The sequence below is a fragment of the Megalobrama amblycephala genome, linkage group LG15 (assembly GCF_018812025.1).
Source record: "Megalobrama amblycephala isolate DHTTF-2021 linkage group LG15, ASM1881202v1, whole genome shotgun sequence".
Classification (NCBI taxonomy): Eukaryota; Metazoa; Chordata; class Actinopteri; order Cypriniformes; family Xenocyprididae; genus Megalobrama; species Megalobrama amblycephala.
The window spans coordinates 17,991,492-18,009,008 of record NC_063058.1 but is presented as its reverse complement, the minus strand read 5'-3'; the positions used below and the strand labels follow the sequence as shown (position 1 = coordinate 18,009,008).

Below are 17,517 nucleotides of genomic sequence, written 5' to 3'. Positions count from 1 at the left end.
AATTATTTGCAATATTCTTTGAATATTCTGTTCATCAAAGACTCCTGAAAAATGTCAACACATATTTGTTTTCCACTAAAAACTATATGCAGCACAACTGTTTTCAACATTGATAATAAATGTTTTTTGAGCAGCAAATCATATTAGAATGATTTCTGAAGGATCATGTGACACTAAAGACTGGAGTAACGATGCTGAAAATTCAGCTTTGCTATTATAAGTATAAATTACATTTAAAATGTATCCAAATAGAAAACGGTTATTTTAAATTGTAATAATATTTCACAATATTATATGCTTTTTACTGTATTTCTGATCTAATAAATGCAGCCATGGTGAGCATAAGACTTTTTTCCAAAACCATTAAATAATCTTACTGACCCCAAACTTCTGAAAGGTAGTGTAGAATAATAATAGAACTTTGACTTTATGCTACTGATAAATCCAGATATTATTTTAACCACTCCCATTTTTCAGATCAGAGGTGTATTGCATAAATCTAAGTGAACTACACCTTTGATTACAGGAAACATTATGCACAGGCATTCATAAACTCCTGAAGCATTTTTCACAGCTGCAAGGACATCATGAAAATGAAGATTGCTACAAGAGTTGTTGTGTTAGTTATTGGTGTTATAGTTTTCAGTCTAGTCTACATGTCACTTAGACAAGAAAAAGTTAATGACAAAAGGTTACAAAAGCCAGAAGATCTTGAGGTTCTTAGAAGACTGAAGAGAATAGAAGATCAAGTTTATAAAATAGGTGAGTTTGTTCTCATTATATACATTTTAATTTAACATTATCAGTGATTAAAAGATGCCAACTGTTATATACTTTCATTTTCAGCTAAATTCATAGATGTCAAAAATCAGCAAGTCAAAGAGCCTGTTGTGGAGCAGAAAATTACAAAGAAAATTGAGGTTAAGAAGTTGTATCCAAAGTCGCCTCTATTCCGTTCATGGGGAGCTGAACTCACAGAAGAGGAACAGATGGAAGCACAGAGACAGTTTCAGGATTATGGATACAATGTGTTCCTCAGTAACAGATTACCAGTGAACAGAACAATCCCTGATACTCGAGACCACAGGTAACAGCTTTATAACAGTTTTCTAGTTTAGTATAATTTAAAGCTGTGCTTCCACCGAAATTACCCGGAAAAAATTGTCCCAGGAACTTTTCCCCCAAGACCTGTTTTAAGTTTTAATGTGGTCTATAAAGTAGGGGAGAGTGGGGACGGTTGGAACATGGCATATAGCCTACCTTCAATCAGGAATGAGCTCAGTTAACCCTCTCCTCCTTTCTGGAAAAAAATCAGTCACATGTGACCATTCCTTCTACAAAAAAATACTTTCAGTAAAAAAGTAATTTTTTTCATGCTCAGAATTTTTGTCATAGGCCTACTGTCTAAGCTGTTTGCGTGAAGAATTCTAAAGTTATATCATTTTAATCAGTGTTTTCTTAGCTTCTAAAAGGTATAGCTAAAAGGTATCATGTGTCAAGGCTATTGTGTCAAGCTAGCACAGCAAGTTTTATCATGGCTGTCAGTGTATAGGGACAGTTGCAACAATGACGACATTAATGTAAAAGCTTGTCATAACCAGTATTGTGTAAGTTACTCTAAAAAGTAATTAATTATTAACTTCTAATTACATCTTATATCTATATTTAGTGGCGGAGCTTAGATAATATCTGGACTTTAATGAGAACAAAATGTGATATAGAATGAGAACGCTAATGATTGGTGTTGGTTGTTATCAAAGTCCCTTTAAGACAAGTCATTTCACTCGGTGACCATCTTTGAAACGCCTCTCGAGCATCCTGGTCATCATGCAGCTCCTATCTCTCTGTATGGGGAAACATCAAATCAGTTTCTAAACGCTCGAATCATGACAAAAAAAATGTATTTTTCGAGATGGATCAAGCTAATGCACATGCGCAGTCCTAAATGTGCGTCTCTTGTGTCTCATTTCAGAGGCGCGCGTCTGACTGTTTCTATAGAAACCGGTGCTTCTAACGGCCGCTGAAGTGACGCGATGACTTTACCAGTCGGCGATTGGCTCTTATTTAGAAGGCGGGACTTATTCCACCATATTGCGCGTTACACTTTCTCCCATTCAAAACAATACGAGTGACACGTCTTGTGTTATTCTATAGTCTTTGCTGTTATTCGATTTAAGGCGGCTGTCTTCAAATGGCGTTCTCACGACGAGGGTGCTTTTCACAGCAGGGGTGCTTTTTTCGGCACAACACCTGTCACACTAGACTAGGGTGACCAAACGTCCTGTTTTCACGTACTGTCCTGGCTGTCCTGGTTTAAGCTGAAAGTAGCTGGTTTTAGCTTGTTTCCCAGCCTGGCTTAGCTGGTCAAGGTCTCCCAGCCTGGGTTAGCAGGTGTTCAGCTGGTCAAAAGTCAAAACCCCTCTAAAACCAGCCTGACCAGCTTAAGTTGGTTTTAGCTGGATTTTTCAGGAGGGTTGTTTTTCATTGGGCCACTAAAGGTGCTACAGAGGATGTTTTGTTTTATACATTTTTGCAATATTACTTGAAACTGTCTTTACTAACTGATAAAAGACTATTTATTAGGTGCACTGAAAGGAATAATATTAATATACATCATCTGTGCACGAGGTAGGGCCATAAAAACATCAGCCAATCGTTTACGTGATCATCGCATAAACGATTGGCCCTCTGGCTTGTCAATCACTGCTATGACGTTCCTTGCGAGAGACGTACGCGCTCCAGTAACTTTCCACAGGCGCCGCATGCAATGTTTTTGTCAGGAGTAACAACTGCAGATTATGAGTTACCTGCTGTGAGTCTGACATAATGAATCCACTAACACGACACAGCGAATGCCGGTGGTAAACAAACACTCGTGTTCCAATATTCGTGCACGAGTTTTGGGAGGCGTTCCCTCGAAAAGAACTGTGTCAAAGACTAGAATAACACAAGACGTGTCACTCGTATTGTTTTGAATGGGAGAAAGTGTAACGCGCAATATGGCGAAATAAGTCCCGCCTTCTAAATAAGAGCCAATCGCCGACTGGTAAAGTCATCGCTTCACTTCAGCGGTCGTTAGAATCACCAGTTTCTATAGAAACAGTCAGATGCGCGCCTCCGAAGAGTCGCGCATTCAGGTTTGTGCATGCGCATTAGCTTGATCCAGCCTGAAAAATACAGTTTTTTTGTCATGATTCGAGCGTTTAGAAACTAAATTTATGAGCCAGTTGTTGTCAGATTTCATTGGTGATTTCAAATATGAAATTTAATCGTAAGGTTGGCGAACAGTTTTGGAGAATTTGATGTTTCCCCATTCAAAGAGATTGCATGATGCCCAGGATGTCCGCCGAGTGGACCATTCAAAGATGGCCGCCGAGTGAAATGACTTGTCTTAAAGGGACTTTGGCTGTGTAGGAGGGGGGTTGTTCTTACGCATGCGCTCATTTCAAAAACTCAGTAACAGTCTTTGGTTTCTCAGTCGACGAAAAGATCCTCTGTAGCACCTTTAAATTGACCGGTGTTACAAGATTTTCGGTTTCCGAAGGCGGAGCATACATTAATATAAATGAGTTTCGCAGAAATGCGCGATTGCACATGCAACTGAAAATATTAGTTCACATTGTATCTCAAAACATTAGTGGATTATTCCATAAAGGTATGAAGTTGTTTACTTCTAGGTAACAGTTTATAATGTTTTCATTAGTATGCATGATTTGTGCAGTCGTCTGTAACTGAATAACGTGTAACAGCAGAGCAACCTTCAGCTATCATCTACTATGAGTTCAGCTCGTTCTGCTCTTCCTTTGTACCTTGCAATGTAACAGCTGATAGGCCTATATAAATTTCTTTATAACTTTCATGCTTGTTTAAGCAACAAAAAACTGCTGGGAAAGATCAGCGCTATAGCAAAATATAGATGGGCAAACAAGGAGGATGAAGAGGAAAACGAGGATGAAGAAGAAAACTAAAGATATAGATATTTTTTGTTAGTTAGTTTTTGTAAGTTTGTGAGAGCTATTGTTGTTAAACTTGGATTGCTAATATAGCAGAGGTATTTTTTTAGTTATTTATTATTTATTTATTTTTCTAATACAGAAGAGACATGATCTTCTGCTGGTCGCACGTCTTCACGTGATGCGAATTCACAGGTCAGAGTTGACCAAACTTTGGAAAAATGAATTGGGAAGATGCTCTGTAAATTTTAATCCACGATTAAGAGTACACAGAAAAAACTTAGTATATTGCTCCAGAGAGATCTGTCAGAATTTTGCCAAAGCCGAGGGCTTGTTGAGATTAACATACGCTGCTCTTTCTTTAAGTGTCAAAGCCACCATTCTTAAAAAAAAATGATACAATGCTCCTCAACTTTGTTTGGAAGAATAAAACTAATTTTGTTAGGAAATCTGTACTTATGAACATCATTGAGAAGGACGGTTTAAATTTTCTTGATTTTACCACTTTAAACAACACCTTTAAAATAAATTGGATAAAGAACTTTATTAATAAGCCTGCATCTATCAGGAATTTGATTTTTCAAAACTAGGTGGTTTGAAATTCTTATTAACTAAATTAATCAAACTATTAGCTTGGTCCCTTATTTTTAAACACAATTTTACACCTCACTCATATATCATTTGGAATAATAAGGACCTACTGTATAAACATAAATCTCTTTTCTTTGATAGTTGGTTTAAAAATGGAATTATTTTTGTATCTCAACTTTTCAATCAGAATGGTTGGATTTGTAATTATTCTGAGCTCTTAGTATAGCATGGAATTCCTGTTACTCCAAAAGAATTTGCGATTGTGGCTGATGCAGTGCCACAAGGAGTTCTTATGCTTTTTAAAGGGTTTTCTTTTTCATCTTTTTGTTACTCAGTGGATCTGTGTAAAAGATACTCACAAGTATCTGATAACTAACAAAATGAGAGAAATAACCTTTAAGTTAATAAAGGTTTTACCCAGATAAGTGCTCTCTCAAAAGACCTAAGAATGATATTAATACCCTCTGTTCTTTCTGTTTAGAGAAACCTGAAACTACTTTACATTTATTTTGGAATTGCTCTCACACAATGACATTTTGGCGTGACATTTGTGACTTTATTAAATGTTATGAGAATCCAAAGTTTAAATTTACATACAGAAATGTAATTTTCATGAAAGTGAAAAGAAAAATTATATTTATTTTATAAACCTTATTTTTCTGTTAGCCAAATATCACATTCATAAATGTAAATTTTCAAAATGCAAACTTCTTTTTTTAAGATTTAAACATGAGATGAAAATGTATTTTGACTATTGAATCTTTTAAAAACCTGAAAGCTATGAGAACAGTGGCTGTGTTTAAGGACTTGGCACTTAATCTGGACTGAAAGACTGTTGGACTCTGGTGTATAGTTTTATTGTTATATGACGATGACAATTATTGTTACTGTTTTTTTTTTTCTTTTCAAGCATTTAATAAAAAAAATTTAAATGAAAAACAAAAAAGCAAGAACTTTGGAATGCAGCGAAAAAATGTGAAACTTTTCGCATGAGCTTGTGTTTCCGATCTGACGCATTCGCATGCGTTTGAATGGATTCTTCCGTGTCACATGATCCTTCAGAAATCATTCTAATATGCTGATTTGCTGCTCAAGAAACATATTATTATCAATGTTGAATACAGTTTGGGAATTGTTTTTTATTTGAAATGTATTTTTAATAGCATTTATTTGATAAATATAGTTTTTGTAACAAAAATTACAGTCACTTTTGGACGCATGAACTAATTTGTGTGTGTGTACACGTTTTTCTACCCCCGTGTGGACTTCAACCTGAAAGTACACATGTCACTGTAGGGGCCTTAATTTGAGGCTCATAAATCATGCAGAATGAGGTTTTTTTTTTTTTTTTTTTGTAAATGTAAAAATGCAGAAAGTTTTCTGTGATGGGTAGGTTTAGGGGTAGGGTTAATGTAAGGGGATAGAATATACAGTTTGTACAGTATAAAAATAGTTGTTTATGAAATGTCTGCATAAAACATGGAAACCCAACAATGTGTGTGTGTGTATATTAGTTTGGCTATACTTGTGAGGGCCAAATGTCCTCACTTATGTAGTGAATTATTATTATAATTGACCAGCGAGGACACTTTACTGGTCCTCGCTAGTTAAAAAGGCTTATAAATCATCCAAAACAGGATTTTATTTAAATCTAGTGTTTTGCAAATGTTTCTGTGATGGGTAGCTTAAGGGGTAGGGAATGGGTTATGTGATAGAAATATCATTAAACTGATATAAAATCAATGGAAGTCTATACAATGTCCTCACTAACAAATGTGTGTGTGTTTGCATGCACACAGATGTGCTGTGAAGATCTACCCTAAGGACCTGCCGTCTATTAGTGTGATTCTGATTTATTTAAACGAGGCTCTGTCGATCATTAAAAGGGCAATCCGCAGCATCATTGACAAAACACCTGCTCATCTGCTAACAGAAATCATCCTGGTGGACGACTACAGCTTGAATGGTTCGTTTTACTCTAAATATTTGTTACATTTTATTTATTTGAGAAGTAAAAATATTTAAGAACTGCATTTTTATTTTTCTAAATAGTTTTTTCATGTTAAGCATGAATGTGAGGTTAATAAAGAAGAGTGTGCATGAATTAATTTATAAATTATTTTATTAAATATTCTAATGATATTATTAATAATTAAATATAAAAATTTGTGCTAATAAATATTTAAAATTTCTTAACAGAGGATCTGCAGTTGCCTCTAGATGAATACATTGGTCTAATTAATAAAGACAAACCTGGCTTAATCAAGAAAGTGAGACACAAAAGGCAGATGGGCCTTGCCAAGGCAAGAATATCAGGCTGGGAAGCGGCCACAGGCCAGGTGGTGGCTATTCTGGATGCCCACATTGAGGTTCACAAGGAATGGTAATTACTACCTCTGTCTGAGTACGATAACATGAGGGACGTATTATCTTTGCTAACTAAACATTTGACTGCCTTATTGTTTCAGGGCAGAGCCACTGCTTGCAAGAATCAAAGCAGACAGAACAATAGTGCTGTCGCCAGTGTTTGACAAAGTGCTTTTTGACACACTGGAGGTTGTTAAGTATGGTCCTGCTGCTCATGCGTTTGACTGGAACCTTTGGTGCATGTACGAATATTTCCGGCCAGAATGGTACAAACTTAACGACCCATCAGAACCAGGGAAGTAAGTGGTGTAACTTTTTCACCATTTTAAACAATCTGACTTTCTATAGTTTTTTTGCGTTTTTTGCACAGCCAAAAAAAAAATAAAAAATTCCAAACGAATCAAAACATAATCAACCTAACGCGTTTTGGGGCAACACAGTGGCATTAATTCATTAATCAGTTGCAACATTTAGTGTATGAAGGCTTTTTTTTTAATTCCTAAAAGAATCAGTGTTCAAGATGAATCGGTTGAGCAAACGATGCAACATTTATGCTTATTTCCTTTGTAAACGAATCTGTGTTTTAATAAATCGGTTAAGCGAACAATGAAAAATTTCTACAGATGGCTGTTTATATCCCAACTAACAAAAGTATATTCTAAGAATGTTTTGCTAACGTTCCCATTAAGTTATGAAAACTTTATTTCTGAATGTTACCTATCTTGAATGTTCAAAACGTCCAGTTTTTTTAAATGTTTTAAAAAGTTTTCCTTATTCGGTTATTCGAATGTTTAGGGAACATTCTATTTTATAATTCTTCCAACATTAATGTTACTTTTCAGTGTTCTCTGAACAACAAGTAGTAACATTTAAGAAACATTAGAAGAATGTCCAACTGAAACTTTGCAGAAAAAAAAACTTTGTATGAACAATAAATTCTACATTTTTCTGCTAACATTTTGAGAACATTACTAAACACCAGATAACTTTGAAACAGCATTCTATTAATGTTACTTAAAGAACATTTGTACATAACTTTGAGAGAACCTTCTGCCAGAATGTTAGGCAGAGTTCTGAGAACGTTCCCTGTAAACTGGGTTCCTTCCTAAATTAATCTGCATTTTTTATCGAATCGGTTGAGTGAACAGTACATTTGAAGAGTTCATTTGCAAAAACCGATAAACGCCACTTTTAAAAAAATGAACTAAGTGCTGAGCATTATTCTCCATGTACGTTCTGTACCCTAAATCCGTTTTGTCAGAAAAGTCGGTTTTGTCCACTGTCAGGCATCGCAAGATCACGTTTTACTGCAGAAACCGACAAGCGCCCTTGTTGTTTGTGTAGAGAAACCGATAAGTCCGTTTTAGCGAATCAGCGCACAGTATTCAGGTCAGGTGACAAGCCTTCTAGTCACTTCAAAACGACGCGCTAGCTGAGGGAAGTTTTGTCAAAGCTGGCTTTGACAAAACTGACTAAAAGCTGACTAAAAGTGATCGAGGATTTATAATTTCGACTCCTGTAAATCCTTGAACACCATACACTACTTACAACAACCTTGGTTGTTCTTTTGCGTGTGTGTGTGCGCGCGCGCGCACGTGCGTGGATGCTTGTGTGTGTGTGCGCGCACGTGCGTGGATGCGTGTGTGTGTGTGTGTGTGTGTGTGTGTGTGTGAGTGAGTGAGTGAGTGAGTGTACTTGTGTGCCGAAACATGATTTGTGAGAATTCATAAAAATGGAGTTAACTGTTTTTGCAAATGAACTCTTCATTTATGAAGATAATTGCTTATTTAGTTCCTAAATGAATCAGTGTTTTTGAAAAGAAACGGTTGAGATTAACCTCACATAATGATACATTTTTCGCTATGCTGGGAATGGAATTGCCAAGGCAGGACGTACTTAATTTGATAAATAGGATACAGTTTGCAGTTTATTATTTGATTAAAGTTGAACATTTCTTTTTCTGCATTGTTAGAAGTCCCTCAGTCATGGGTATCCTTGTCGCTGATCGTCAATTCCTGGGAGAAATTGGAATTTTGGATGAAGGAATGACAATTTATGGGGGTGAAAATGTTGAACTAGGAATACGTGTAAGTTATTCTTGCACACTGTGGCACCAAAAATGCAATAATATATGTGTTAAAAGTGCTTGAATTTGATCAATATCTGATATTTAATAATAAATCAGGTCTGGCTCTGTGGTGGGAGTATTGAAGTGGTGCCATGTTCAAAGATTGCTCACATTGAAAGAGCACATAAGCCTTATTCACCAGATCTCAGCAAAGCCATGATTCGAAATGCTCTGAGAGTGGCTGAAATCTGGATGGATGAATATAAATCTAATGTGAATATTGCCTGGAATCTTCCTCTAAAGGTATAGTAATAGTAAACATTGTTTCAAGGTCAGTTGAACATTAACAGTCTTGTTTATAACTTCATTTCATTGATCTTCATCAGCCTGAACCATGTTAATAAAATAACTGTTTTCCTCTAGGATCATGGGATTGATATTGGTGATGTGACTGAAAGAAAACAGTTACGAGAGAAACTCAAATGTAAGCCTTTCAAATGGTATCTGGAAAATGTTTATCCTCAGCTAGAAAGCTGGGAAGATATAATGGGTTATGGTGCGGTAAGTTGCTCAGAGTCTTCTGATATACACAATTTCCCTCTCAAGAAGAGATAAATAAAGTTTAGTAAATAGTTGGTCCATCTAAACCAGTCATCCATAAAACTTCTGCTGTTTGTTTCTCTTGACAGTTGAAGAATGATTTTCAAGATTACTGTATTGATCAAGGACCTGTTCCTGGAAGTGTACCTATTCTGTTTGGGTGTCATTACTATAAGCCTCAGGTACTGTATGTAAGTGTAAACCTTTGCTGTGAATATCTACGTCCAAAACACACTCTTCATTTCAACATCTCTCACAGTATTGTTACTACAATCGTAATGGAGAGATCTACATTGGAGGCATCAAATCTCACAAGTATAACTCCAACCGTTGTCTAACGGATTCCGGTAGTGGAAGCACACCAGGGTTACATGACTGTAAAAAAGCCAAGGAGAAAGGACTGAGTATTTACTGGGACTTCACTCAGGTATGGTCCTGATGTGCATTTTATTTGTTTTATTATTTTTACACCACATTGCTTAACATTGTAAAGTGTGTGGCTATTGTCTATACATATATGATCATAATTTTAATTTGAGCATTGATATAATCAGTGAAAATTAATTTTATGTTTTTTGTTTTACATTTAGGGAAATGCAATAAGAAATAGAAAAACAAAACGATGTCTTGAGATCGGCCAAGGACAGGATTCCTACTATCATCTCATTTTGCAAACATGCACAGGACAAAATTGGACAATACAACATGTCATCAAAGACTTTTAAAAGGAACTTTAACCGAAGTGAAAACATTGTAAAACGAATCAGTGTAAAAGAAACTGCAAAACAAACTGTGTTTAAAACTTTGAATGTTATACTCTTACTGTGAGGTCTATGTCCTGTAACAAATACCTTTTTAATTTACGTTTCAAAATCACATTTTTGAAGTATCATCAATTCAAAATGTTGCTAAACAGTTACCTCAAAGACTGATAAAACTATTACAATATACAACACTGTGTTACAAATGTCAGATAATATATATATATATAAACTTTTGAACGTTTTAAAACGCTTAACATGAAAAAGCTTAACGTTGCTTAATTTACTAAGACAGTGTTATTAACAAACCAGTTAGTAAACACCATACTAATAAAGCATACTATGTACAGAAAAGCAGATGAGCCCATAATAATATGAATGCAACATGTTTAATTAAGCATTTTTCTAAGCATTTGTTTGTATACAAGAAACCTGTCTATATGCAAAACTGGAAAACTGAAGAATTTGCTGGACCTGGAGGATTTTTCTGAAGAACAGAGCACAGTTTAACAAGCAGCACTGTATATATATATATATATATTACAGTGTGATAAAACCAAATATGATAGGCCTATAAAGATTTAAAACATACTGTATCGGTGGAATTTATAGCGACTAGTGAGCAAAGGTTTATGGACTTGCAGTAATAAAAAAGGTCACAGGGTTAAAGCAGAAGTTTTGAACTGTGTTTCATCACCTGTATAAGTTCAAATCTATAATAGAAATGGTGTGTGTGGTTTGTTTTATTTCAGCCATTCCGTTTAACCCCTTCAGACCTGAATTATGTTCCACTGAGCAAACATTTTTATCCACTTGATATTTGCTCTTCTTTAATGTATAAATGAGTCCAAAAAAAAAAGATTTGTGCAAACAAATTTTTTTATTAGATTTTTTTCATGTCCACTACAATGGACATCAGAGCTGAAGCAACAAAAAATTGTCATATTTTAACCATACTTGATAGAGTTCTAGAGTTCAAACACAATATGTGAACTATAGCATTGAAAATTTTGAAAATAACACATGCTGTAACAAAAGAGCAATAAGAATGTAGAGAAAATGTAAGATGATAAGATGAATTCTCAAAAAACTTGTTTTATTATTTTTGTTTGCAGTGTGAATATATGGGAATATGTGTGTGTGTACTTGCTGGCAGGGATGGGCAGTATTTATGATACATGTATTTCAAATACGTATTTCAAATACAAAATTTGTAATTTGTATTTGATAGGGTTGATGAAAATGGCTTAGTATTTTGTATCAAAATACTTTAGTGTTTTGTATTTTTGAGGTTTTAAAATACTTTGTAAGAAGTCTACATGATGACATAATAAAAATGCAGCCTCTGAATGGTGCTTACTCAATAGTTTGCCCAGACTTGTTGAGTTTAGAACAGATGTTAAGTTTAGATGTTGGTTTTAGTAGCTTAGGCTAAACAGTTTACCAATTTACATAATGTTCTTAAACTATTATACCGAGCAGCAACCCCCATATTTATGATTAACAATCAAATGATTAGTTAGAATCTAGTTGCTATTAATACAGGTGCCATCAGTGGTCTTCAAACACTGACTTGTTTGTCATTGAGTCAGTGTTGCTGATGCAAAGTAGGCCTTTCGTTACCAAACACCAGATACAATTATGAGTCATTCGCAAACATTATATTGTTGGTTACTTTTAAAACTAACCATCATCTCGAGAGCAGTGGAACCTTTATTATGCCACAGTCACTGCTTCTGCTTTTTTTGGCCGTATGTGGGGTAATGTGTGCTGTTTATCATATTAGATACATTTGTGTGTTGAAAGTTGTTATAATGCTACTCTGTGCATTCGCTCAGCAGCTGCTATGAGACACTTGTTGCACACTGCAGTAAGCTAGATTTATATTAGTAATGGTAAAACATGGTACTCACGGTAAATCAAGAAAGCGAGATTTAAACAAAAAGCTATATAACATAGTTTTCTGTTGATGAATGAATCCAAACAGTTCCTCATATTATATGTTTTATTAGACAGATGAGGAATATAAAGAGTCTTTGATGTTTCCATGGTTTCTACTAAATAAAACCGGAAATTGAGGGTATGATGTCATTGATAGGTGACGCACGGACACGGCTCATGTCCTGTTTAAAATTGCTTATTTCTCTGGATTTAATCATTCTTGGAAACATTTGGGTACACAAGTCAACAAAATATATAACATTGTTCTAGAGGTTTTTAAATATTTTAATCCAAAAATCCTACTGTACATATTGTTCTTTTAACTGGTTGCATATGTCAGATTTATTGCATGACTCGGGCAGAGAAAAGCTGTTGCTATCAAAGATTGTTTGCTTAATGAACTGAGTCAGTGTAATGGTGAAGGGATCGATCAAATAGGCCAGTTGATGGAAGGTTTGCGAAGAAACTTCATGCTTCCTTGTAAAAGTATTTTTTAGTATTTTCAAAATACAAAAATACAGTAGTTTATTTTGATACATGGTGTGGCTGCTGTATTTTGTAGTTTATTTTGATACATTTAAAATTAAGGTATTTGGTATTTTATTTTAAAATACATTTTGATGTATTTTTGCCCAACCCTGCTTGCTGGTTTTGATAAATATAAGATTGTGTGCATATAGTATCAGGGGATTGGTGTGTGTGTGTGTGTGTGTGTGTGTGGCTGTGTATGCACTCATTTCATATTCACTGATGACAATCAGATGACAGTTTAAGATCACACTGTTAGACCTTGCCAGGCTTTTTTACAGTAAAATACTGGCAACACTGTCAGAGTACCATTTAAATTTACAAACCTTTTTTTTTTATATGCTAATATGAGCATATCATTACTATGAACTTATTTCTTTAGAGTTCAATACAAACATTTTAAACAAAAAGATTTTCACTGCACCAGCAACTACACAGTCACCATCTGTTAAATAAAACAACATGCAGCACATCACCAACATCTCTAGATCTTCTCCTGAACCTAAGCACAGGCTCTACTCTTCAGCACAATGGTGACCCACAAAACTCAATTTTACAGTAAACTACTGGCAACAGTGTTGCCAGTACATAACTGTTTTTTTTTTTTTACCTTACAGTTTGTAACTGTTAAAATTTTGTGGGTGCGTCTTTTTATCTTACACCTTTAACCCTTTCAACCCCACAGGAACATCCTCTAGTGTCCACGCTACAGAGTAAAAGTAACATTGACGCTGTGTTGCAGTGAGATAATTAAGTTTATATTTAAGTGATGATTGAGCATTAATGATGAACACCTGCTGTTAACAAGCAGAACCACTGAAAAGAGGAACAAGAACGGAATAAATACGAGCAGAAACTACAACTACGAGCAGAACTACAACTGTCTTCCAGCCATTACACATTATTACACTTATTACTGACCAGTTTAACTTTACTTCTACAGAAGATCTTATTGAGAATTAACAGAAGTTTAGATGTTGATATTTTGGTGAATATGTTTGGTTTGATGTTACCATTGAGGAGGTCACCACCACCAAGCTTCCTCAAACTTTATTTATAAACATGCTCGCTGATTATGATCTGCGCTGTTATGAATACTTATCCACTTTTTCATGAGCAATGCTGTCCAAATGTTCCGTTTTTAATGATGACGTCTAAAGTCCCCGCCAAAGGAAGTAGTCCCTTTTAGTAATTTGTTAACCGCCGATTTTAAGACAGTAAAAGTTTAAAAAATCACAAGCGGGTTATAATTGGTGTGTTTTATGTCATAGATCAAAACATGAAAGTATTTAGAGGCTTTGTTAACCACAGACCTTATTTCAGGCGATTTAGCAAAAACCCATTCAAAAAACCCATAGACTTTACGGCGTTGGAACCGGAAGTCCTAAAATGCTAACTCGCTTCCGGGTTTTGCCTACAAAAATGCGTCATCCCTGAGGCACTCTATTGTTTTATAATGTTTCCTGGGGTGCACTTATAATGTTAGTATGCTTTTTACATCCAAAATTGTCATAATTTATAAATAAAAGGCATTTTTCCTACCCTGATTTTTGCCCTCTGGTTTGAACGCTCTGTTTTAAGGGGCGTGTCTGCTGTGAGACTTCAGTGTAACACCCACTGCTGTGATTGGCTAACATCTTTGCATATGAAATGGCCAAGTATTACTCTCTCTTTTAGCGCGTTTTTACTATTACAGCTTTAAGGTTAACTAATCGTGAAAAGTGTTGCACTACACTTAGATCTATGGCGTTATATTTAGATTATGGCATGAAAGGTTGCAGAGATGAACACTGTAGCTGATCACTGAATGAAAGCAGTGATCTCGTCATTGAAACTCAATTTCTGCACACTAACAAATGCTTTCATCTGCAAACGCGAGATAACTAAAAGATTCGTTGAATAAAATGGGAGTTTTGCGTGTCAGTCACTGATAAACTCGCGCTGTTTGATTGACAGCTTCAGCGCGCGCTGCTCCAACGATTGCAAAGGGAGCTTTTGCTCGCTTTCTTTATAATTTAATCACCGATAAATAACAGATTATTTTCATCCTACTAAGAGAAACAACGCAAATTGATGTTTAGTCACGGGTTTGATTTACTGACACACAGACAAAGATCATCTGACTGTACATGAATCATTAATATCAGATCAGGCATTACCGTGCGTTCACACCGCCGGCGGCGAGAGCGTCAAAGTGACGCCTCGTCATTCATTTTCAATGAGAGCCAGCGGCGAGCTCCGGCGAGAGCGGCGCGGCGCGTTTTGGACGGTAATGCTGCGTTCACACCGAACGCGTCTGGGGCGTCTGAGGCGTCTGATTTACATGTTAAGTCAATGTAAACGCGCGTCTAGGTGTCCTGCGGCGCGAATCGGCCGTTGACGCGCGAATGGCGCGGCGCGAATTGAGCGTTCACGCGGCTGACGCGCGAATTGAGCGTCTGACGCCCAAACGCCCGAGTTGAAAAATCTGAACTTTGGCGTAAATTCGCGGCGCGTTAACCAATCAGGGACTCTGCTTTGGTAGTAACGTGTTTATGATGTGATCAGCGGTGGAGACCAGAACAAAGATGTTGCTGCCACCCTGAGCTCTATGATGTGTCATTATATTTTTATCGAGACAGGAATAAAAAGGACCTTGCCTGGAAAAGAATAAGCGAAGAAATCGGACAATCTGGTTAGTTGTAAAACTTTTTGCATGATTTTAGCCGTTGATACTAGCCCACCTTCAAAATCCGGCCGGCATAACCGAGTTAAATTGCCGCTACAGGTTTCCATCTGACGAGATTATGTGTTTATTCAGAGGATCTGTGCAGAAAGAGATGAAAGCCCCTCCCATGACGCGAATTCGCGTCTGAACACACTTTGTTTAGACGCGCGAATTGAGCGAATTTTACGCGCGTCCGAAGCGTCTGACTTCAAAATGTTCAAGCGTCCAACTAGACGCGTCTGGCGCGAATTTGACGCCCCAGACGCGTTCGGTGTGAACGCAGCATAATGCTGCGTTCACACCGAACGCGTCTGGGCGATTTACATTAAGTCAATGTAAACGCGCGTCTAGGTGTCCTGCGGCACGAATCGGCCGTTGACGCATGAATGGTGCGGCGCGAATTGAGCGTTCACGCGGCTGACGCGCGAATTGAGCGTCTGACGCCCAAACGCCCGAGTTGAAAAATCTGAACTTTGGCGTAAATTCGCGGCGCGTTAACCAATCAGGGACTCTGCTTTGGTATAACGTGTTTATGATGTGATCAGCGGTGGAGACCAGTACAAAGATGTCGCTGTGTGTGGCCACCCTGAGCTCTATGTCTCATTATATTTTTATCGAGACAGGAATAAAAAGGACCTTGCCTGGAAGAGAATAAGCGAAGAAATCGGACAATCTGGTTAGTTGTAAAACTTTTTGCATGATTTTAGCCGTTGATACTAGCCCACCTTCTAGCTAGCAAAAGCCGGCCGGCATACCGAGTTAAATTGCCACTACAGGTTTCCAACTGACGAGATTATGTGTTTATTCAGAGGATCTGTGCAGAAAGAGATGAAAGCCCCTCCCATGACGCGAATTCGCGTCTGAACACACTTTGTTTAGACGCGCGAATTTTACGCGCGTCTGACTTCAAAATGTTCAAGCGTCCAACTAGACGCGTCTGGCGCGAATTTGACGCCCCAGACGCGTTCGGTGTGAACGCAGCATGAGAGCGTCGAGGAGAGTTGAAATCAGGTTAACTTTATGGTAATGAGCTATGACGCGGTTCGGCGGCAACCAATTGGTATGTAGAGGTCCTCGCTTGAGAGGCTTCCGATTGGTTGACGCGACTTGTCATTTACTTTGACCCTCCCGTCGGCGGCGGTTTGAACGAACAGTACAGCGTTGTTGGCAGGGCGGCCAAGGCGTATGTTGACGCTCTCGCCGGCGGCGGTGTGAACGCGCGGTTAGAATGAACACAGTTACTCACATGTTGTTGCGTTACTGTCGAGTCCAGGTCCTACACAATATAACCCTCAACAGCATGTTTATTGCTTGGTAGCTCGATCTGGTTTAGCACCACGTAGGTTACTTAGGCCAAAGAATATACACTAACAAGAAGCGACACTCAATAGAAAGTTCCATTGAAACACCGGCGCCCAGCAGCAGCCCTGCGTTTCCGCCATTTTGTGGTGAAAGTTTGTGGTCCACTAGTTTCTGGCAATATCAGCTGCTTTGTTAAAAAAAAACAAAAAAAAAACGTACATTAAAGCTGAAATCCAACTTGAATGATGACAACACAGAATAAAATACTATCACTAGTGATCATCAAATCCTTTTTACAGTTTATTTTACACACTTTGTGTTTAAGTCTTGCACTTTTTTCACAAAACCTTTGCTCTCTAGAAACCCAGTCAGTTTGGGTTAAAATTCTTTGAAGTTTACGTATTAGCATTATAAAACACTGAATTACTAACAACATATGAAACTAAATTAAGAACATGCATCAGAAAAATTGGGAATGTTGGACAGTAAATAACTTGATTTTGCAGTGCTGTCTAAATCTCTTGTATTTAACCAGAAAGAACACACATGAACGAATGACTGTAACTATACCACCATCACTGTGGCTAGCCTAGTGCTGAGTGGTCAGAGTGGTGTCGTACAACTCACGGGGCTTGCGCCTAGGACAGACTGCTGGGGACAGAGCGCATCGTGTTACTGTTGACCAGCTACTGGAGACCA

The 17,517-nt window shown here is 37.1% G+C and overlaps 1 protein-coding gene across 1 annotated transcript; it reads left to right on the top strand.

The window, feature by feature from the left end:
- The first annotated feature begins 518 nt into the window (after positions 1 to 518).
- Positions 519 to 11,493, top strand: LOC125247755 (probable polypeptide N-acetylgalactosaminyltransferase 8). The gene is made up of 11 exons (XM_048159218.1): positions 519 to 762; positions 847 to 1,087; positions 6,344 to 6,510; positions 6,744 to 6,927; positions 7,013 to 7,210; positions 8,884 to 8,998; positions 9,097 to 9,282; positions 9,403 to 9,540; positions 9,669 to 9,761; positions 9,839 to 10,006; positions 10,170 to 11,493. The coding sequence occupies exons 1-11, from the start codon at positions 588 to 590 to the stop codon at positions 10,302 to 10,304; spliced, it is 1,800 nt and encodes a 599-aa protein (XP_048015175.1). The 5' UTR covers positions 519 to 587; the 3' UTR covers positions 10,305 to 11,493.
- Positions 11,494 to 17,517: the final 6,024 nt, after the last annotated feature.